At 34.4% G+C, this 24105-nt stretch overlaps 1 protein-coding gene across 1 annotated transcript; it reads left to right on the forward strand.

The window, feature by feature from the left end:
• Positions 1–5918: 5918 nt before the first annotated feature.
• LOC123701995 (protein CBFA2T3) lies at positions 5919–22276 on the forward strand. Its single transcript, XM_045649628.1, has 11 exons — positions 5919–5940; positions 6304–6411; positions 6794–6960; positions 7314–7460; positions 7995–8113; positions 17435–17604; positions 18242–18418; positions 18916–19040; positions 20051–20164; positions 20787–20891; positions 21583–22276. The coding sequence occupies exons 1-11, from the start codon at positions 5919–5921 to the stop codon at positions 21820–21822; spliced, it is 1494 nt and encodes a 497-aa protein (XP_045505584.1). The 3' UTR covers positions 21823–22276.
• Positions 22277–24105: the final 1829 nt, after the last annotated feature.

Here is a 24105-nt window from a genome sequence, read left to right on the forward strand (position 1 = left end):
ATGTAACAAAGGATAGACAAGACATTCAAAAAGGTATGTATATTTGGTATAGGTCACAGAACAGTAAGTAATGTCTTTACTGTTCTGTGGGTATAGGTACTTAAAAATACAAATTGCAAAAGAAATTGCAGCTCCGTTGACTTTCAGGCAACCTTTACAGCTGATATAAATTTTCTTTGACTGTAAATTGAAAATACACGCAACATAATGTAGTTATCTGCATCTAAGTCATAGTTCAGGATACATCGCCCATTTTTGCAAGTGACTACTATCAAGCTACTTTTCCGTTTGTAGCTTTATTTTGATGAGACGCCCAATAATTTCGTGTACGAAAGTCTCGATTGTGGTAGCTAACAGAGATAACAAGGATAAAAAAATTTGATTTGATGGTTCTCAAATATTTATTACCAACTGAATTTTTTTTTGTTCAATCTCAAGATAATTACCTAAATTATTCGAAAAAATATTTGTCCTACAAAATCTATGGTTGGTTCAAAGCGTCCCCCTTTCCAAAGTGTATCGATAACGAGGTCATCATAAATGATTACTAACAAGCTGATTTTTTTGTTTTCACTTAGTTAATGTTTATATAATTCAACAGACATATTGTCCTACAAATTGCGTAATAAATATTTGAGAACCATCAAATCAAAAAATTTTATCCTTGTTATCTCTGTTAGCTACCACAATCGAGAGTTTCGTACACGAAATTATTCGGTGTCTCATCAAAATAAAGCTACAAACGGAAAATCAGCTTGATAGTAGTCACTTGCAAAAATGGGCGATGTATCCTGAACTATCAAAGTCCTTTGTATCTAAAGTTCGTAAGTTTTAACTTTATTAATATTAGTACAAGCTATCCGCGTCAAACACAATTGTAAAAGATTTAGGTATAACGCGGTCAAAGAAACATTATAAATTATAACCTGTAGCTGACGGCCGCAGTAATTTATTTACGGTACATTTTTGTGCGCCTGTCGGTAACATGAGGCAGAAACGCTCCTACGCAATCATTGCTCCTCACTTTTCCTGATTTTGCTTTTATAATTTGTTTGTACACGATTTCTGGGTTCCTAGAAATGCCGACGGCATTAAATCAATAAACAGCTACTACGTTTAAATCATGAAGTAGTAATTTTTGTTTCAAATGAACATGGTATTAAATTAAAAATGGTCACTTTCCGTAATATTGCAAAAATAGTTCTGCTATTTTAGATCTAAGTCAAAAAACGCTTATACTATGAAAGATATTTCCGAAAATTTCTTATTTTTTGGAAATACTGTTAATAGAAAATAAGGGATGATTATTTATGGAAAAGTCACGCAGGTAACCCGTTAATTAATCAATACATTTCTATGGATATTTTATTGTAACGCAACGTGACAAACGTACACAGTTCTATTCTTTATTATGATTAATAACGTTAGTTGTCGTGAATGATAAATAAACAGTAGGTACCAAGTACCAACTAACATCGATTATGCCTGGAAACTATAATTTAACACCATAAATTATTTTCTACCACTGAAACAATATTTTTCTTTTCGCGTAGGTAAATAAAGCTGTTCAGTATGTTATTATTTTCTGTAAATTAGTCTTGCTAATCGTATATGCTCCTGCTATAAATGGGAAAAATTGTGAGGATGGATGGATAATATAATATGTTTCTTATTCTTTCTCGAAAAACATTGTGCACTGGGGTTTTACCCGCATTGCTCCGCTCTTATCGGTCTTAGCGTGATGGAATATTATAGCCCTAATAGAATTTTTCAAATCGAACCCAGTAGTTTCTAACCAGCGCGTACGAGCAAACAAAAAAGCTCTTCATCATTATAATATTAGTATATATTTATTATATTCAGATAATATATTTTGTTGGTCATCTTATTCTAACAATATTATACCTAGATACTGACCGCTATAAGTCATATAGAGGCATGGAGGGTGCTTCAGTCTGGAGCGGCAACCCATCAAAGTGTCAAAACAGTACCAACCACTTGCAAGTGATTTTCGATAAAGCTATTCATTTAAATATTGTTGTGTATAGGGGTTTAAATTAATTGGTATGCTTAGTGACCTCATCGGCCTACATCGCTAAAAAAAAGGTTTTATTAAATGTTTTTGTATAACACAAAAACATTTAAAAAAAAACCTTTTTTTATAGCGATATTATTTTGTTGATTTTTTAAACTACAGTTTTACGTTTTAGGGTATTTGGTCTAAATATTGTTAAAAACATGTGTGTGGAAATAAATCAATTACTAGGTACCCTACCTATTTGATATTTCCATCTCTATATCCATCTTTATATCTATATTCTATACCATTATTACCATAATATGACCATATCTAAATGTGACTGATAAAAAATAAGTATAAAATTTTGGCTCAAACTATGATTATAAACACATTAACTGCACAATTAATAAAAAATATCATCATTGCGATTACAAAATAAATACAAAATAAATTAGATTACATATTTGAAAAATAATTATGAATACAGAATATCACATGCTATAGTTATCTCTTTCTTACAACCCCGAGGCGCCGACAGCCACAGAGCCTGTAGCAAGCTGATGGCAAATGCATTTGAATTTGGCGGTAAAATCAATTACAAGCAAGGGCGGGAAGGAATTTTCCATAAAATTCAATTGGTAATAACACAATGTGCATATTTTAAAACATTGTTGTGAAATAAACTTAAATAAATGGATTTACACAACAGGAAGTATTTGTATTTTAGACTCAAAATGTACCTAAGTATATAAACATTGTTAAAATATTATATTATAATACATTTTAGGAATTCAACAAACATAATTTAGAAGGAGAATCAGAAGGAAAGTCTAAACTTTTAATTAAAAAAATAAACATTTTTAAATATAATAAAATATACCTAACTTTAAGTAAACATAAATTCAATGCATGGCCTACCTACTTAAACCTTACCATCTCAATATACATATTTATTAATTTAAATTAATAGGTTAATAGGAATACTTCTATACTGCAATACCCAAAAGCATAAGGAAGTGACAAACAAACAGATAGTACAATATCATTGAACGGAATGATTACGAAATATTTTCGTAGTAATTGCGAGATGAAAGCCGCCCCGAGGTGTCTGCCACGCGCAGCCAACTCGATAACGAGTAGTGATGTCATCATATCGATATCGATATAACATATCCTTACAATCCTTATCCCTATCAATATTATAAATGCGAAAGCGTGTTTCTTGGTTCTTTTATCACGTACAAACGACGCGAATGTATGATTTGATTTTTGTGATTGGAGATAGATGCGCGATGAAACATCTCATTCCTAAATACCTAATTGAACGTGTAATATGACCCAAATATGTAGGTACCGCGAACACTAGTAGAATGTGTATTCAAACATTATTAAGCGGATCTTTAAAGTCACTAGCAGAAATAAAGGTAATTTTCAATTAATAAAAGACGTTATTGGTTACTTCTTTATGATGAACAGTATAATTTGATACATTTCAATTGTTTCAATACAAATTGTGGCTTTTCTGAGTTCTCAACCTTAGATGAAAAGATTTTGAATTATTTACGCCAGAACTGCATGAAAACTATAGATATTTTTATACTTACCTATGTGGTAGATATGTCGCATTATAATGGTTTGTGTCATGTGTCAGATCAGTCCAATGGACAAGCGAAAAAAACATCAAATCGACAGTCGATAACACGACACATCACTAGCAGCAGAGGGCATGTCGGCGGCACGCGCGCCGCACTTGGCACACCACTAGCTGTACTAAACTTTTATTTATTCTGTCATCAGCAGGACTTTGCTTTTTCCATCAGAATACAGAAATTTGGCTCACTTGTAAGCTTTTCTTGATTGATACATTTAATACAGTTATGTTTATGTTATAAATGTAATGAAACTAGCTGGAACTAGCGGCATTACTCGCGTCACGTGTCTCTCGGACCGGTATTTTCGTGTAAAAAAGTGACAAACGTACATCCATGCTGCATAGTGCATACATTTTTTCAAGCTTTCCAGTTTATTAATTGAATGATACATGTATTCAATTAGTTATCGGTACAAACTAACGGTGAATTTACATCAAACGAACATAGAGCTATAAGAGCAAGAGCATTCTTTCGTGATCTTTTAGTGTAAACGAAAACTCGTATTCAGTGTTGTTCAGTAGAACATTATATAGAATCTTTTGGGATGCACTAAGAACAACGAAAGAATGCTCTACGCCTGTTTACACTAAAATAATTTGACTTATATTTATTATAATTTTATTTTATTAGTGGGGTTAGAATGAGCATTCGCTCAATACTTAGTTAGGACCTATTTATTGTCTTATTAAATATTAAAATATGATGTCTAATAATTTTGCTCGTAAAGTAAATCAATGAAACAGAATAGACGAGAAATGATCTGCTCTACAATCCTCCACAACATTTAACTTTTACACACAATTTTATACTGTTATCCCTTTATATATATAACTTAATTTTAAGCTGTCAAAGTTTAAACAACATTTCATGAGCATCCTTCCCCATTTGTAATTTCGAAATTGTGATGCGAAAATCAAATAACAATTGAATGTTTATGTTTAAATTCTGGTGATGGGATATTAGATTTATTTTCTAACCTCCAGGATATCTCATATTTTAGGGAAAGTGCACGAATTATTATATTGAGAATTTGTAAGTTACAAAAAAAAATACAATAACAGTGTACTTAGTATTTAAAAATTTACACGTCAACTCGAATAATATGTTGTTTATTAATAAACTTGGTTTTATTTTTGTCATAATGTATGAGTAAGAATTTACTGTCATTACTTTATTAGCAAATCTAATTATCCTTCAATCGAGTATCTTTTAAAAATCCGTAATTCTATTAAATATTTTAAGCCGAATTACAATCAATTTGCGTTCAATGTCGATTTAGCGTGTTTGTTTATGCAAGCACACGAAACTCATCAGGGGTCACTTAAAATCTGTAGTCTGTACCTACGATATACATTTTTATATAACTAGCTACGCTTTATGGTTTCGTCTAAGCATAATCTAGATTAATATAAAAAAAATATTTATAAGTAAGTTTGTTGTAGTGGACAAAGTCAAAAACGATATCAAAATCGATTACAATATAAAATATAGAGAACTACATTATATACTATTTATTTTTAGAAGTTAAACTTCTTTAGTCGCGTTGAGACTAAAATTTCAAGGTCGCGTCATGACAATACCGTCACGTCATGGAGTAAGGCGACGATTTTGGTATCTTTGAATCTAAATAAGTTTTTCTGTACTCTGGTAAAGCCGTTCGTATCCTCTTAGTTTGACATAAAGCTCTATTATCAAGCAGAACCGGGATAATAGTCTAGTACACAAGGGGTAAGGTTTTATCAATGCAGGTTGAGCACACTCAAGGCGTCAATATTAGTAAATCGATTGTGAAATGCGAGATCACGTTCTGATATTGGACGTTTTATTATATTGGTGATAAATATAACCTATGTATCTATATTGTCAGTAATTTCTTGATAAAATTAACGCGTGAACGTAGATGGGTCCGGGGTTCGATTCCAGTTGATGAAAATATCAGTCTGGGGTACCTACATTATAAATTATAATATAACAGTCTGGGATATAATATGTAAGGTTAATCACCTACTGGTCCATTAATAAAATTGATGAGGATTTTGTTAACGAGGGCTTATCTCCTGTCCTTGATGGAAACAGAACTGCATAAATCGTAATAGTGCACTTTCTTTTCTACAGGTTATTGTAGTTACTCCGTAGCATATACCTACTGTAAAATGTCGTCGAACCATGCTTTAAGCGCGTAACCCCTGTAGAACCGCCATCCTTGTTACAAATGACCCACAAAATTTCAGGGCATTTGTAACAGGATGGCGGTTGTACAGGGGTCAGGTATCAGCGTTCTGACTATCATTTTTCTTTTTGTCATTGCGTACTAAGGCCCCTGTAGAACCGCCATCCTGTTACAAATGACCCACAAAATTTCAGGGCATTTGTAACAGGATGGCGGTTCTACAGGGGTCTTAGTACGCAATGACAAAAAGAAAAATGATGGTTAGAATGCTGATACCAGATACCTTAAGATACTATAACGTTTTATATTAGAGTATCTTAACATAAAATATTATAGTATCTTCACCGTGTGTGACGCGCTTAAAAGTCTGAACAACTACTTATGCATAAATATAAAATCGATAAGGATTTTGGCATTACTTCTTATAAATACATTCATGTATAATATGATGTTTGTTGTAGCAACCACATCAGGCAAGGAGCGTAGATCGCCAGAGCAGGAGGAGCCCAGGTCCTCCCCTACACCTGGACCACCAAGTCCTAACCCACCACAGAATAACGGTACCACAGGTAATAGCAGAATTATTTATTTCTCAGTTATAATAGTCGAGTTACAAATCAAAATGAAAAGCATCCGTAAATAGATGTTCAACTTTTCATGAAATTAAAATAAAGTTTAAAGAATAAAAAAAGTGTTACTTATCCAGCAAAAACTGACTCTACAAGTTATTATATTGTAGAAAATAGATACCTACTATTAATTTGTGAAATTGAAATATGATAATTTGATTTTTTCTACTCTGTTAAGCTACGGTACGATTAAATTTTAAGCAAATATTGATTTTAAAAAATACCGACTATTTTAAACACAATACTTACATAATTTTGACAAAATCCTTACATATTTTTAGACAAAAACAATTCAACATCGCTTAATTTTGCCTCTCTATAGCGGCCCTATCCTCCACGGAGTCCCTCTCCCCCCCGCTCCCCGAGGGCTCCCGCGGCGCGCCCGCGCTGCAGCGCTTGCGCAAGTTCCTCTCTGCGCTGCAACAGTTCGCGGCTGACGTGGGCGCTGACACGGGGGAGAGGGTGCGGCAGCTTATATTTAATTTGGTGGTAAGTTATGAAAATTGTCGGAAAATTACACTTCAAAATATTTTTTGAATATGGCACATGTCAGAATCACCAATACTGATAATTAGTGCTAATTATCAGTTTAGACTTTAAATAATGAGGCATATTAACTGTATTTTATTAAACAAATGATGAATTTCAAATGTATGAATCTTATCTCTACAAATTGACAGTCAAGCAAACACAGGTCAGCTATTCAAAAATTACCCTTCAAAAATAATTCAGCGTATCAATTTGTACCCGGCATACTTCAGTCAGCATTGAAATTGTACCTGTCATACATCAGTCAGCATTCAAATTGTACCTGTCAAACATTATTCTTCTTTCACACCCAGGCTGGCGTGGTAACCATAGAAGAGTTCCAATCAGGAGTACAAGAATGTACCAACTATCCCTTACGGGCAAGTGTGCCCGGCTTCTTGCGGGCATTACTGCCTCTCGCGCAAAGGGACTTGCACGCGAGGGCACGGCGGGGGAAACTGGTGCGTACATACAAAGGCATACATACATACATACAAACACAAATAAATACATACATACATAAATATATTATGTACTTATAAACATGGGTATTGGGTAAAAATTATACCCGTCAGACGTCAGACGTCAGCGGTACAAATTGTACGTGTCAGTCATCATTTCAAATCTGTCAGACATCAGTCAGCATTTCCAATAAAAGTGTATAGTAAAATGTTTTGACACATGTAACTACGATGATAAGTTCATAGGTAAAATATATTCCAATTAGTTCAATCAGCCATTTCATTAATAGCCTAGGCTCTTAATTAAACAGCGCCGTTTAATGTAAGCTATAAATGACAGACAGACGGACATAATCTCTGATACAAAAAAAATGTTAATTTTTTAATAATTTCAATTTGTGCAAAAATGAGCATTAAATGAACTTTTGAATACTCTATTTTAACGTTATTTTTAAACTCTTGTACGTATCATATTAAAAAAAAATATTCATTTTCACTACATAGTACTTTACTGAAACACTAGTTCTTTTTCAGACGCCACTCCAATACATTAGGTCCCATGAACATCTAATATTAGAAGCGAATGGTGAAGGAGACATCTTTACACAGCAGGGCTCCGCTGAACCGGGGGCGAAGCGCCGGGCTAGCGATCCGTGAGTTTTATTTTTAGATTTTTGTACCTAGGTAAAAAATATATTGTATAAAAAAAAGTGTAAATAAAAAGAATAAAAAAATATAATAATATAATATAGTATAAATTGTATTTTATTTTATATATTGTATAAAAATAATATATTATATTTATATGTGTAAAAGTAAGTTGTCCAAGGATAAAAGAAATAGTATAGCCTATTTATTTCACTCGTAAAAGATATACTAGCTATAATATTTTTTAAATAGATTATAGTTAAAACACTTGCTAAGTTTGAAATTCCACTATCTGCGTGATTTTCTTAATTTTTCCTTATTATATTATGTATGACCTTCCACATTGCATAAATCTATACTATAAAAATGAATCGCAAAATGTGTTGGTAAGCGCATAACTCGAGAACGATTGATCCGATTTCGTTAATTCTTTTTTTATAATATTCCATGAAGTACGAGGATGGTTCTTATGGAGAGAAAACGTAAACATGTACCACGGGCGAAGCCGGGGCGGACCGCTAGTAATAAATAAAAAAGCTCGTTAGCCGATTTTAAGTTCCTGTGACAAACGGAAATTGGGTACTCCTTGATGTCATTGATCACGTATCCGTAAGAAACATTCAAATATAACACTTAAAATTATTAAAATATTATTAACAAATCACTTAAAGAGTTAACCAAAAACGAATAACAATGAAATCAAAGGACCAAACATCAATTAGCAGGTAACTCGGAGTTGTATCGAGTGGCCGGTGGGTGCACTTGACAGGTCATTTGTGCCGCCATACTTGAGGATAGGGCGCTCTTCCAGTGGGAAGCGATGAAATTAACTTCATACGGAAATTATGCAGCTTTTATGCTATTGTTGGTAAAAAACTGACGATATAATCCGTGTTAAAACTTAAAAGCTAGTAATGTTGGGTAATGAAAATCTCAGGTGTAGAATGCTTAATATAAAAACAAATTAAATCGTGATAATTAATCAGTACGTTTAATTATCACGGTTTCACGACATACTATGATACTAAACCAATTATAGAACCAGAAATAGCTTTCCTTTGGCTACTTTTTCAAGAATATAAAATTTGATTTCAATTTTCAAGTGACATAATATGGAATGTCTCTCAACTGTCAACTGTCAAGCATTATAGTGTACATGTTGTTCGTGTCCGCAAGTGAAACATTAACTTTTTAATCAAAAGATCTTATAAAGTCACAAATTTTCAAAATTACCCTACATTCTACATTCACAATCACCGTGGTACCACGTTCGCTATAATATATTATCACATATCATCCAATAGCACATCTCCCCATGGTGTCACGCTCTAACCAGCTGTCACGCGCACGTAGCGGGTTTTTGCGGCGTGCCTGCGTGACATCCAATGTGCGGGATTGTCGCGTTGATTGAACTGTTTTAACGTTTAATAACATGTCAATTGCAGATGTTTGCGCGGCTTAAGAACTCGTGTGATAGATTTAGATTATCACGATTAGGTATCACGTCTCGCGACTGGGTGTTAGGTAGCTGTATGGCGTAAATACTAAATAGGTGTAGAAGGGATTTGTACCTTTACGCAAAAATAATCATGCTATTATACTATTAGCATAAAAATAAGAATAATATCACTCCTTATTAGAAAACCTTAAGCGTACTGCAAGCAAACCAATGACCTATTATACTAGTAGACGCGGCATACGCCAACATCATTGCACTAAAAACAGCGTAATTAATACATACCTACTTACTAACGAGTAACGCATTATCACCAATACAGTTGTTCTCTCTTTCACTCTCACGCACCAGACATAATACATGTCTCACTCATGTACTTCGTAATAACAACTGCCGATTAAAATACAAAAAGAACGTCCAGCCACGACGCTGAATGGTGCGTGACTAAGTAAAACTCGGGCACTTAGCTGAGTTTTTTCTTGCCAAAATAGAGAGCGGGTAACGTATCTAGCTTTATATCATAGAAGCAAACCCCATAGTCATCAAAGCTAACTACAGTTATCAGTAAATTAGTACCCAACTTTAGCACTAGCTTGTTAAATATGTAATAGTTATGCGCTAGTTTGGCACGGGCCAAATACTATTCGTTAGGTGCATGTGCCCTAAATGATAGCCCTTAAATTGTTTCACCAGATTGCGCGCTAAAACTGCAGCGCCGGCTAATGATTAACGCCTGCCAAAACATTCTGAGCAATAACGTGTAGAGATAACACGATTTTACCTACAGGCGTATCTTTTTTAACACGTTTTAATTAATTTGCCTAATAAACTAGTATTTAATAAGATATATAGATGAATATATACAGCATCAATCTATGTATCTGTATCTAACAAATTATTTATTGATCCCAGCAAAATTAGGTCTGTATTTTAGTTAGAAAAGTAAGTTTTTAACAAAATTATATAGCAGTATAAATATGAAAATATAAAATGTTATGTAGTTTATGTGATGTTAATGTTTTCGTTAAACTTTCACAATTGTCCTTTAATAGTGGTAACAGGTGGAGTTGTTATATGACAACACATTAGCATCTCTGATTTGTTCATTTTACGGTTTTCGCCGAAACTTTTGTTGAACGCTGTTGATAATATATTTAATACTAGTTTTTCGCTCGCAGCTTCGCCCGCGTAGTCAAAGAAAAACCCGCATAGCTCCCGTTCTTGTCTTATGTGTTAATCATAATTACATATGGCATAATTGCATGAAAATCGATTCAGCAATTTTCCGTGAAGGAGCAACAACCAAACATACAAACTTTCACATTTATAATATCAGAAGGATTTTACGTATGATCGAAATTAATTTAAATGATGACTGGAGTAGGCTTCAACTTTAGGAAATTGGGTCAGGCTTGTGTTGGAAGGTTACCTTTCCGCATTGCTGTTAAAATTCATGTTTACAACATGTTATTGTTTATTTATCGGATCTATAATTATTATTTATTAAACATCAGCAACGGTTTAAGTCAAAATATTGACGTAAATATTGACGTATCAAAATATTATGTTGTTTAATTCCGTCATAATTAAATTATAAACCATATTGTGTACTGTTAAGTGGGAAACAGAAAATATGGTAATCTCTACTTTTACGTACCTATATTTATTTATTTTATTTATTTATTTATTGGTTTACCAACGTTTGTTTACATTTTACTCCATACAAAAAATTTTAAAACACAAAAAATAAACATGATAAATGTAACAAACACTTACAGGCAAACACAGCATGCAAAAACGTTAAAGCAGTTTTTAATTAAGTACATAATATAAAGAAAAGGAAAATTAATTACAATAGAAAAAAAAATACATATACACTTAATACAGTTAATCTTATTCATAAGTTTAAAAAAAAATAATCTTGAAGTATTTTGCGGAGTTTGCTGGGGGAATCCGAAAAAATGTCGAACGGCTCACAGTGATTATTAATAGTTTTGCAAAATCTTGGAACTGGAGAATTACGGCCTGAGACAGTTCTGCGAAGAGGAGGACAAAGTGGTAGCAAAACCTTACGTGGGTACCTGGAAGGCACTCTTAGGGTCAACTCACACCAAAAGAGCGGCGAAGCGCAGCGCAGCGCGGCGAAGCGCGGAGTAGCGGAGGCCCGCGACTTCTCGAGCATTCCAGCGACTTCTCGAGCAGTCGCGGGAATCCGCGCGCCTTCCCGCGATGAATTCACGGGTCGCTCTTTGCGCAGTTCGAATGCTCGCGCGCACAGACGCGTGCGGGGAGCGGGCGCGAGGGGCGGGATATTGCCAGCGGCCGCTCGCGAATGCTCGAGCATTCTCTGGAATTCCCGCGACTTCTCGCGCAGTCGCACGGTCCATCCGCTGGAATTCCACGGAATTCCAGCGGCGCCGCGGGCATCCGCGCGACTCGTTCGAGCTTCTCATGCGATAATGAGTATTATAGTAATGAAAATAAAGTTAAAATTCATATGACACGGAAACTGCGCGCAGCGCGGCGAAGCGCGGAGTAGCGGATGCCCGCGACTTCTCGAGCATTCCAGCGACTTCTCGAGCAGTCGCGGGAATTCGCGCGCCTTCCCGCGATGAATTCACGGGTCGCTCTTTGCGCAGTTCGAATGCTCGCGCGCACAGACGCGTGCGGGGAGCGGGCGCGAGGGGCGGGATATTGCCAGCGGCCGCTCGCGAATGCTCGAGCATTCTCTGGAATTCCCGCGACTTCTCGCGCAGTCGCACGGTCCGTCCGCTGGAATAGGCTATTTGACAAGGTTTTGATAACTGTCTCAAATTATTAAGATACGTTTATAGAACACACAAAACACATGTTTCTTAATTTTTTGTAGTTATTCATTGAGAAAATGGAAAATAAAAACATGATATTCAAATATGCCGCCAAAACACAATTTTGAAGAATATGGCGGCTCGCGACCATGGTGACGTCACAGCGGCGTAAACATTAACTTGCTCCTAGTACTTATTGTTCGTATTTGTTTTAATTATAGTATAATTAAGTTAATCTGTTTAAATACCAGAAAATGAGTTCTTATTGGTGTGTAGTTCCTGGATGCAGAATTACAACTATTAAAACCCCTGACAAACTAGGTATTTATATGTGCTCCAAAAGATATAAAAATGCGTAGAAAGTGGTTGCAGTTAGCTCGCAGAAATCCAAGTGATATTAGATATATCAATTAAAACAGTTATATTTTTTTGTGAAGGCCACTTCGATGTAAGTATGGTGTTGAATACCTAGTAGGCAGTTTATTTTATTTGCAATACATAGTATAAATCGTCTTATTACTTAGGTACCTGCTTGAGGTAAGATAATGATAATATATAGTTTATAAATTGATGATGACGTGTTTGTATTGATATTGAAAATAATCAATACAAACACGTCAATCCTATAAACTGGATGGCTGAAATGAAAAACAAAGGACCCTAAAAAATGTATACTTCATAATTATTGTGCTATTGTCATTCATGTTTGTAGGTACATTTAACTAAAAAGGTAATGAATGACGATTGAAATATTAACTTACGTAGCTGTTTTCACATTTTTCAATTATTGAGGAGCGTAAAATTCTGGGTTGTTTTTAAAGAACATGCCAACCATTATAGCGTCCACTTTAGGTAGATTCGACTGCCTGCTTTTTCGAAATTAGGTTCCATGACAAACAAAATTAACACATAAAGAACAAAACTGATTACAGACACCTTGAATCACAAGAAATAAGTTATACAAGAAACAAAACCAAAAGCGAAATTCAGCAACTACGTGAATAAACGTTGGGATCATTTGTTATTTACGCCGCTGTGACGTCATAGCAGATGCAGCCAATCATGGATGTTTTCGGTCACGTGGTAATTTTAAAAAATATGATGTTTTTTCTCGACGATTTATAAATAAATAAATTATTATTTATATCATTTATTAATTTAAATCGCTTCAAAAACCTTATATATATATGGATTACACAAAAAAGTAATTTATTTTTTATACTGTCAAATAGCCTATTCCACGGAATTCCAGCGGCGCCGCGGGCATCCGCGCGACTCGTTCGAGCTTCTCATGCGATAATGAGTATTATAGTAATGAAAATAAAGTTAAAATTCATATGACACGGAAACTGCGCTCCGCTTCGCCGCGCTTCGAAGCTCTTTTGGTGTGAGTTGACCCTTATGTTGAGTCTGCAGTATTTGGGGACAATCAATTTTGTAATTAAATAATTTTGAGACAAAAAGTATATCCAGCATAATTCTACGATTATCCAAAGAAGTCATTTTTTTTTGTATATCTTACCAATTACATGAAATTTGGCACAAATTTTTACGGACTGTTTTTATTAACATTGTAGCGTCTAAAAGCCTGGAATCATAAGCCAGATTATATAGGATCGCTTGATCGTTTAAATTCAACCTATGCTTTATAAAAACGTGCACCTGTCCTATGCTATATGAAGCAAATATACCTTTGTACTAGATAAAATAAATAATATATAGAGATATATACCTTCAAAAAATACTATCTAGATTTGATCACTAAGTTGGAAAGTCAGCAGGTGCACTAGTCTCGCCTTAACGGTCTCCATGAAACCGAACTGAGAATTAGCTCCGGCTTTATTCCTTTGCTGTCTGAATTATTATCTTGTGGTTTTCTTACAAGCCGGCCATCGTCTGGATGAACTTTGAGTTCTATTTATTTAAAGATATAAACTTCTGTTTATGTGGTAGAGCTGTCATAAATTATGTACGCAGGTACGTACTGTAGTGTTTTAGGCTAGATTTCGTAGATACAGTCGTTTTTAGTATACTTATGTCTTCTTTTTTGATGGAGAAATTAGTATATCAGCGTGATGATTGCTGTAAAAATAAGTTGAGCAGTCTATATAGTAAGTACAAGTTTAATTAGATAAAGAAAAGATGTCAATCCTTTCTTAACTAAACGAATAAACCAAAAAAACGAAACAAACCCAAAAAGGATCGACGAAATCGATTCAGCAATTCATGTGTGACGACGTGACCAAAAGAAATAGAGATTTATTTTTGCATAAATGGACAAATTATTTGAACGATAAATTATTACAAATTCAATTAAAACTTCATTAATATACTTTAAAATAATTAAAATTCATCGTATCCAGAATCACGACGCGTAATATTACAATAGTTAGCGCCTGTTCGATAGAGCAATTACCGTGAAAGTTTTGATTGTGGGTGATTGCTATGCGCTTAGCGACAGGCGTTCTACAATAATGGCGTTTTAATGATATGCCTTTAAATAGCGTGATATTTAAGGGACAAGTTATATGTTATTAACTGTATTTAATATGTATGGGTGTTGTCTTTTTGTCAACAGAGAGATTTTCAGGAAAGATAAATAATACATTTTCGGCAACATAACTTCTCTCGATCGTCGATCCTCTTACTTTTTACTTGAAATAATTTTAGTCAGAGTTTAATTTTTTTTTCTATAAGTACTAGCTGTTCTACCCGATTTTACTCGCATTGTTCCGTTCCTTTGGTCCTAGTGTATATTATATAGCCTAAAGCCTTCCTCAAGCGCTGAAATAATTTATTGAAGCGCACAAAAAGTTATTGAAATGCAATTAATTAAAAGTAGTTTAGTCGAAAACAGACACAAATAACGCATGTCAACATTGTTTCACATTGCTGCAGTGTTGCCATAACACGAAACCGATAACCGCCGAGTTTTTGCCAAACCGCTAATTTCGAAATTAAAATATTAGTAAACAAAATCGGAGCCAAAACCGCCATTAGTCCAATAATTAATTGAGCTGCGTCCAAAAACCGCGGCAATGCATTATGTATCCTCGATTGCGCGACAACGCGCCTATTGGCTGGTCTCCATTGTTGTGTGGGCTGTCTCATAAGCGATAGCGGAAGCGGGTTTTAAAATGTATTAAAAAGAGGATGAAAGTATTATACATATAGTATTGTTAGCTGTGAAACCAGCAAACAGGCACTAAATTAAGTATTGTGTGTTGTATTATTTGTCAAGCTGAATTAGAAATATGAAATTCTGAGCATTTTTCATTTAATTTCATTTTAAAAAACCAATATCAAAAATATGCTATCAAAAAACCTATTTATATACCTATTAAATGTTCAAATCAAGTGCGGGATAGATTAACACATGAAATCCAGCCATGTAAAATTTTCTCTGCAACAACTGCTCTATTTTATAAATTAATATGTAATTGTTAATGAAGGTATGCTTTTGTCTATGTCTGCACACTTTATCAGTTAATCTAAATTCAAATTCAAAATTCAAATTATATTTATTTGCAAGAATGTAGTTACAAATTATAGAATATTATGTGGCTAATACATACATTCTATCCTAGGTACTTTAACATAATAAAAAAAATTAAATCTCTTTCCTGTATAAATCGCTTGAACACTTAACTTGTGGCATACGAAATCTATGCGCAAACTATTTGGGAAGAGCAATAGGCAATAAATAATTATCGAAACAACAGGACGCCTGCACTGGACTACTTAATTGTGTAATCGGATAAACCGCTTTCAGTGCCCCGTTTATTATATTTGGGTATATATTATTCAATTAACTACCTAATTCTCCATGATTTTTCATGAATTTGATATAAAATTTAACAGTTGCTCTGGTAATATTTTCCTTCACTCGTATTTCACAACCTCTCTGACACTAAAAACTCTTTTATTCATGTTGTTACAAACTTTTTAAAGTGTAAACTTCGAAATGCATATATCCTTCCTTATCCATCTTTTTAAAATCCATTTAATCGACTCTATGATAATGAAATGAAATAGATCTTTTAATTCTGAAATAAATGCCGGAATTTTTCGTATGAGCCGAGAAATTATATAAAAAAATTAGAGGCTTTTCCGAAATAATATGAGTTTTAAATTTTTAAATTCATGAGTAACTGAACTGTATCTGAACTTTTGTTTTCTAATAATTGTTTAAGGAAATTAAATATTATTTTTGTCAATACATGCTTTTCCTTTGATTGTTATTTTGTGGTTTTCGGTGCTAAGAAACAGTTGATGATTCATGTAAAATGACTCAAAGCCATTGTTTCCAACATTCATTCGTAATTTGAAAATTATTTCACGAGTACCTAAGTAGGAAATTCAGAATATATTTTTGCATCTGTACCTATCTACTGGTTCCTACTGGTTCTAACCGGGCAAGACCTAGGGGCTAGGCGTAGGTACGACTAGAATACTAAAATGCGATGAATGTAAATGTCCTCGGCTACCACTTACAGTCAAACTACGGAACTCTCTAATTTTAAGTAGATAAAGAACAATTAGATTTCTATCAATTATCTAATACAAAGCAAAATCGAACAATGGCGAACTTTCAACTTTGTTTGCAAACCGAACTAATTTAAAAGTTTGTCTATAAATTGATGTCTTTGTTCTTAAAGTTGAGAATTATGATTTCTTATTGTATTTAGTCATGCGATTGTTGTTGAAGTAATGGCATGATTCTAAAGTTTTTATAGATTCGATTCCAATTGCGTTTCTGGATAACGCGTCGTTATTCGGACACTGTTGAAACTACACTTAATTCTTTACCTTTCTCTCCGTGGTTGGCAGAGATCACTGCTAAGTGATAAGGCCGCCTTTTGTGCTTTTATTTTATGTGTTTATTGTAAACTTCATGTAGTTACATATTTATATTCTTGCACAATAAATTAAATAAATAAATAAATATTATTACCTATTTAATACCAAGCGATTAAAAATCATTTATAATGTCTCACTTTAATATTTCATATTTTATTACATAATATTATATCTTATATTATGTATTATCATATTTTTTGCAGGTTCTACGAAGCCCAAACGAACGGCGCACACGACGACTACCCGCCCCACGCTAAGAGAAGCTTCTTCAACCCCTCCCCCTTTTACCCCCTTCCTAGTAACGCAAGTCTGTTTGATTACCACCCCTACCACGCGTACCACCCGGGGCAAGAAGGGTTTGAGAGGCGTGATGGTGAGTTTTGAATTATAGCTTATTTACAAATGTTTTAACAAAAAATTAACTGCCAAATAATTAATATACGATTGGCGAATGCTCTTGATCTGACATAAAATACTTTCAAATAAAAAAAAATCAAGTCATGCTTCATGTAAATGTTTAGGTATCTTTTTTTTGGAACAGTCTTCATATTGACTTTACTTATTACTTTTTTTAATTTCTGTGAAAAGATGTTACGTATACCCTGTAAAAAATCCATAGCCTAGGTACAACTCGACCAAACTAAGTTTGCACCTCGCGTCGAATACGTCACACTGACGCTTACGTACAGTCTGCAAAAAAGCACTCGCTATGACTTAAAAAAAGTAAACAAATGTTTGTTAGATTTTATTTTGTTAGTTTGTTAGATTTTTGTGAGCGGGGAAGCGGGCGGGGCGCCACATTCCAACGAGGTGCAAACTTAGCTTGGTCGAGTTTGTACTCTTTGAAATTAACAATTTTTTTTCAAGAAATGTTATCCTGTTAAAAGCTCTTGAATCAATACACATACAAAATTGTTCACCTACAGAAGAATTTATAACAATTACATAAGTGGTGCTTTGATCTCTAATAACTTATATAATCTTTATAATTTTTTTAATCCCATCACCAGGTGGGATAGCAGTTCGCGACGTGTCGTCAATGAACAGTAACTTCTCGGAGCCGCGTCCAGCTGGTCTGGTGAAGAACGACGACGAGTGGAAGAACATCAACACGATGCTGAACTGCATCCTCAGTATGGTGGAGAAGACCAAGCGGGCGCTGGCTATACTGCAGCAGAGGAGTTCAGGTTCGATTATTTTGGCAATCCCATCATGGTTTAAGTTGATGATTAAAAAACTCGAATAGTTCCCGTTCCCGTGGAATTTCCGGGATAAAATCTACCCTATGTTACTCGTGGATAATGTAGCTTTCGAATGGTGAAAGAATTTTTTTTACGATTGTAATTTAAAATCGGTCCAGTAGTTTATGAGCCTATTCATTACAATAAAACAAACAAACAAAGTTTTCCTCTTTATAATATTAGTGTAAATATGATACATGTATTTTTTCGCTTTCTCTGTTGTAAGTCTACCCTTGCAAATAAATGTTTTTATTTTTGTATTTCCTTCCTTTAACGACTGAAACTGCCTGACTTTGCATTCCAATAGAATGCAACTAATTAAAATTAAAATTCATTCGTCTACATTTTTGTAATTTGGTAAGTTTCCGTTTTACATGCTTATAATGTAAAACAATATCTGTAAATATAATTTATTGTGTGTTTTGAATATTTAATTTATATAGGTGTAGAACCAACAGACAACACAGACATAAAGCGTGTAGCGAGCGAGATAATGGCGGCCGCTGTGAGACAGACTGAGGAACGAGTGGCTGATGTCAGACGAAGGGCTGAGGATGCTGTGAATCAGGTAAATTGTGGACTATATTTATTGTTAACTAGCTGCTCCGCGCGGTTTCACCCCCGTGGCTCCACTCCTGTTGCCCGTAGCGTGATGAAATATAGCCTATAACCTTCCTTGATAAATGGGCTATCCGAAAGCATTTTTCAAATCGGACCAGTAGTTCCCGAGGTTAGTGCGTTCAAACAAACAAACAAACTCTTCAGAGTTTGTAATATTAGATTAATCATTTATTTGTGATGACAATGTATCCCATAGTTCTATTTGAATCCCATCTGGGTTTAGAGATGATAAAATACTTCCATCTTTTACTTATAAGCGCACTTCAAATAATTGTAGACAGTGAAAATTGAAACCGTCAGTCCCATCTCAAAGACTCGAAGGTAAAGCGCCTAGTGCTATTGCAGTGGGCGGTTCTATCTTAAAATATATAAAAATCGTGTCACAATGTTTGTCCTCAATGGACTCCTAAACCACTTAACCGTTTATAATACAATTCGCACACCATGTGCAGTTCGATCCAACTTGAGAGATAGGATAGTTTAAATCTCAAATCGTTTTAGAGAAAGCGGGCGAAGCCGCGGGCGGTCAGCTAGTAACAATATAGCATTAAAATATCCCATGAGTCTATTTGAATCTTTCAGATAAAACGTTAAGTTTTTCAGCTGGCGGTTTTTAAAAACAATATTGTATCAAAATACCAATGCCAACTCGGTTTAAGTGATAGGCGTTATTAGACATGCAGTAGACGTTTCTAAATTACGAAATAACAATAAAATTTCCAATCTCCTAATCAGAGGCAAAGGATCAACAATTGCTAATACATTTTTATGGGCAAATGTAACTTCTACTATATTAGGTAACGGACGATTATTAACAAACACACACATTTCAAACTCCATCTAATCCCACCCGGGTGAAAAGAATATATCCTAAAATACAATTTTCTATCCCAGAATCCCATCAAATCCCACCCAGATGAAAAGTTTACCTTAACTAAAATCCCATAATCCCACCAGGTGAAAAGACAAGCGCTCCTCGAGCTACAGCGTGCTGTGGGCGCTGCGGAAAGTAAGCTGGAGGTCGGGGAACGAGCGACAGATGCTGCACCAGAGGCTGGGGGACAGCAGAATGTTAGTATATCTTTATTTATTTATTGAACAGAAACTTCTTTAGGTGCGTTGAGAGTAAATTTTGGTATCTTTGAATCTTGCCAAAGAAGTTTCACTTTTGACACATGTGCTCAGCACACACGCTCCTTTTTTTGTACGACAACCAGCAAAGAAGCGGGTGGTGCAATTGTAAAGTCAATTTGATTTTTGAATTATTTGTGGGGACCTTTTTGGTATCATCATAATATAAAACTTGTATTTTACTTCAATTTTTCTTCGTATTTCTTGTTTTTTTTATTGTATTTTTGTTTTAGTGCCAAATAAATTCGAGTAATTATTTATATGTATGTCGTGTCTTTCCTTACATATATCAGGTGAAAGGTAAGACATTAGACGAATTTAAACAGGAACTTCTACTCATGAAACTGAACAACTTTTGTTCTACAACTTTGCTGAATTCGTAAAAAAAAATTGTAAGGAAACTTCGCTAATCAGCTGACCGATTTCCATACAAAGTCCAATTTTTTTTCTACGAATTCAGCAAAGTTGTAGAACAAAAGATGTTCAGTTTCATGAGAAGAAGCTCCTGTCAAAATGCGTCTGACGTCTTACCAGTCACCCTGTATGTGTGTATGTGGTGTAGTGTTGGAACTGCGGTCGCAAGGCGCAGGAGACGTGCTCGGGGTGCGGCGCCGCGCGCTACTGCGGCGCGTTCTGTCAGCACAAGGACTGGGAGACGCACCACCAGGTATACTGCTCTACATTCTATCGTGTACAATGTAACGAGTGGAATGTACACACTGCTCTGTATTCTACTCGTATAGAATGTAACGAGTACAATGTACACACTGCTCTGCATTCTACTCGTATAGAATGTAACGAGTAGAATGTACACACTGCTCTGCATTCTACTCGTATAGAATGTAACGAGTAGAATGTACACACTGCTCTGCATTCTACTCGTGTACAATGTAACGAGTAGAATGTAGAGCAGTGTGTACCTATATTCTACACGAGTAGACACTGCTCTACATCCTAGTCATGTAGAATGTAGGTACACACTGCTCTACATTCTACTCGTGTAGAATGTACACACTGCTCTACATTCCATTCATGTAGAATGTAGGTACGCACTGCTCTACAATCTATATGGGCTGATGATGATTTATTACAATACAACGCGTTTTATCTAGTACCAACTAACTAGAGAAAACGCGTTGTAACAGAAAACGGGCTTTAACTGCAACATATAGCTGATGTAAAACTCGCAAAGACCCTGTAACCATTAATTTCCAAAAATAATATCACCCCTGAGTTATTTACCATGATAGTTCTAGTAATTATTAGAAATAATATTCGTAAATCACGAATAATACGATCTTTATTATCACATCTACGAAAATATAAACCACAATAAAAATAATCCCAATATTTTGCAGGTATGCAGCGGCCGCGATCAAAAACCGACCGCCATGTTGCGTTCCTCCCCACCCGTTCCCACCACTATCCCAAAAACGCTTCCCCGAGCCACCACTCCCATCGCCACACAAGCAGACAATCGACTCACAATAACGACCATAAACTCGGAACGATTAATTACAAATAATCTGGGAAATGATAGAATAGCGCTGGCAACACTGACCACGCAGGGTCTAATGGCGATCGGCGGGAAGAAATGACGCAACAAGGACTGCGCGGGAAACGTCAGGCTCCCAAGGAAGCTGAGGAAGTGATTCGATTTTTGAATTCGCATTCGTAATTTTTTTTTTCGAATGTGACATTTGAATTTTTTTTTGGATTTTGACATCGTAACTTTTTTCATTTGTGACATCTGTTATTTTTTTTTGGATTTTGACGTTTGTAATTTTTTTCGATTGCGGCACTCACAGATTGTGGCGGCACCAAGGGCGGCATTTTTATAGATTTGGACTTTTCATTTTTTTTAATCAGATGATAGCTAAGATAGGCTTTGGTTTAAATGTCATGTGCGATGTTTAGGTACTTTTTCCTATTCATATGTATTCTGTTCGGTGGTCATTGCACCGAACATAATATTATGCCATGAGTAATTTAATCAATAATTTATTTATTGTTGTATTTTTTGTGAATTTATTGCACTTCTATGCGAGTTACATTTAAAACTGAATGTAACAATATTATAGTTTAAAAACATGTTTTGAGTAACACTTACCTACTTTGTTATTTTTTTTTTTAATTTTTGTACAAAATAATTATAATACGTAGTAAAATAATTCAGTATTGTAAATATTAATAATGATAATTGTAACTAGATCATAAGTTACTTACTAATTTAATGCTAGATGTTTAATTTGTTAATATATTTTAAGAGCACAATCTATAAATGTATTAAGATGCACAAAATCTTTAAAATAAACATACCGATAGTTGAAGTCTTGTAAATTCCATTTTATTATGGCATTTTAATAAATTATTTCATAAGTTTATGTAATAAATCCTCAATATGACATTTTGTAAAGTTTGGAGATTTTTTTTCATGGGTCCTACCTTTACTTAATCAAAAACTCAAAATTGCATAAATTCTTGCTATGTTGCTTATTAACCGACTTCAAAAAAAGGAGGAGGTTATCAATACGGCCGATATATTTTTAAAGTGAAACTTTTATTACATCGTCTCAAACTTTTTGGTCTGTGTAGCGCATTTCGCGTGACGCACGATACGTACGATAATTATTGTACAAATACGATAATTTTTAGTTAAATGTCTATAGTGCGAAGAAAAGTTTCACTTTTACCGTGGTTTCATAAAACCACACAACATTTTTTTTGTTTAGTAAAAATTTTGTCATGTGGGTTGTCTAGTTACGACAATTTAGATGGCGTTATGGAATATGTACATTAGATTTTTTTAAATAAAATATTTGTATGTACCTTAAAACACGCAATTTAGTTACATAGTTTTATATCAATGTAAATAAATTATTTCTTTGTAATTAATGTGCAATATTAGTATAATCAATGATGTGAATATGTTTGAATTTAATTTTATTTATGTGTAAGATAAGATCATTCCGAGTCGTTCTGGCTATTAAATTATCGAAATAAATGATGTTAGACAAAATACTTGTTGTTTTATTTATACTACTGACTCTGCCCCGCGGTTTTACCCGCATTGCTCCGCTCCCATTGATTTTAGCGTGATGACAATATAGGTATACGTTATACATCAGCTTACATGTAGACTCGACCTGCAAAATTTGAAGTAAATCAATATCTTTTTGAGTTGAGAACGGACATACAAAAAGACAAAAATTCTTTAAAATAATAGATAGGTAGTAAGTAGGTAGGTATGTAGTTTTCTTATTCTAGAAATGAATTGGTTCAATTTATACAGGGTGTCCCACTGTTGGTATACTAAGCTCAAAGAAGGTTATAGTTTTGCATACGCTGAGTACTTACGTAAAAAATACTTATAAAATTCCAGACGCATTTTTTTTCGGATTGATGAATTCTTAAAACTCTATGTGTATACCCATAACAAGCAACCCGCCCAACTTTGCCACCAGTACGTGAGCGTGACAAAATGCGCACATTAGAGAAGCGGTATTTATATGCCGGCTGCGCGAAGCTAGAGAAGAAAACATGGATTTTCAGGAAAAAATTTAGCAAAAAATTTTTGACGTAATTTTGTTGTTTAGGTATGTATTTTTTACGTGATCAGTATATGCAAAACTACAAGGAACTTCGCGCTTAGTACTTATACCAATAGTGGGACACGCTGTATACACCATAAAATTATAATAATATAGAAAACGAGTGTTTTTGTTCTTTAATCTTAGCTCAATTGATTAATGATTAGTTATAATTTTAAAGCCACCGAAATTGCCCACAGATTCAATTCTATGAAACTCGTTTTTGAATAAAGCAGACAATTGGATTAATTCCTCTGTTATTTTAGGATTTAAAATACAGGAACATTATTT

Source organism: Colias croceus, chromosome 22 (genome assembly GCF_905220415.1).
Source record: "Colias croceus chromosome 22, ilColCroc2.1".
In the NCBI taxonomy this organism is placed as follows: Eukaryota; Metazoa; Arthropoda; class Insecta; order Lepidoptera; family Pieridae; genus Colias; species Colias croceus.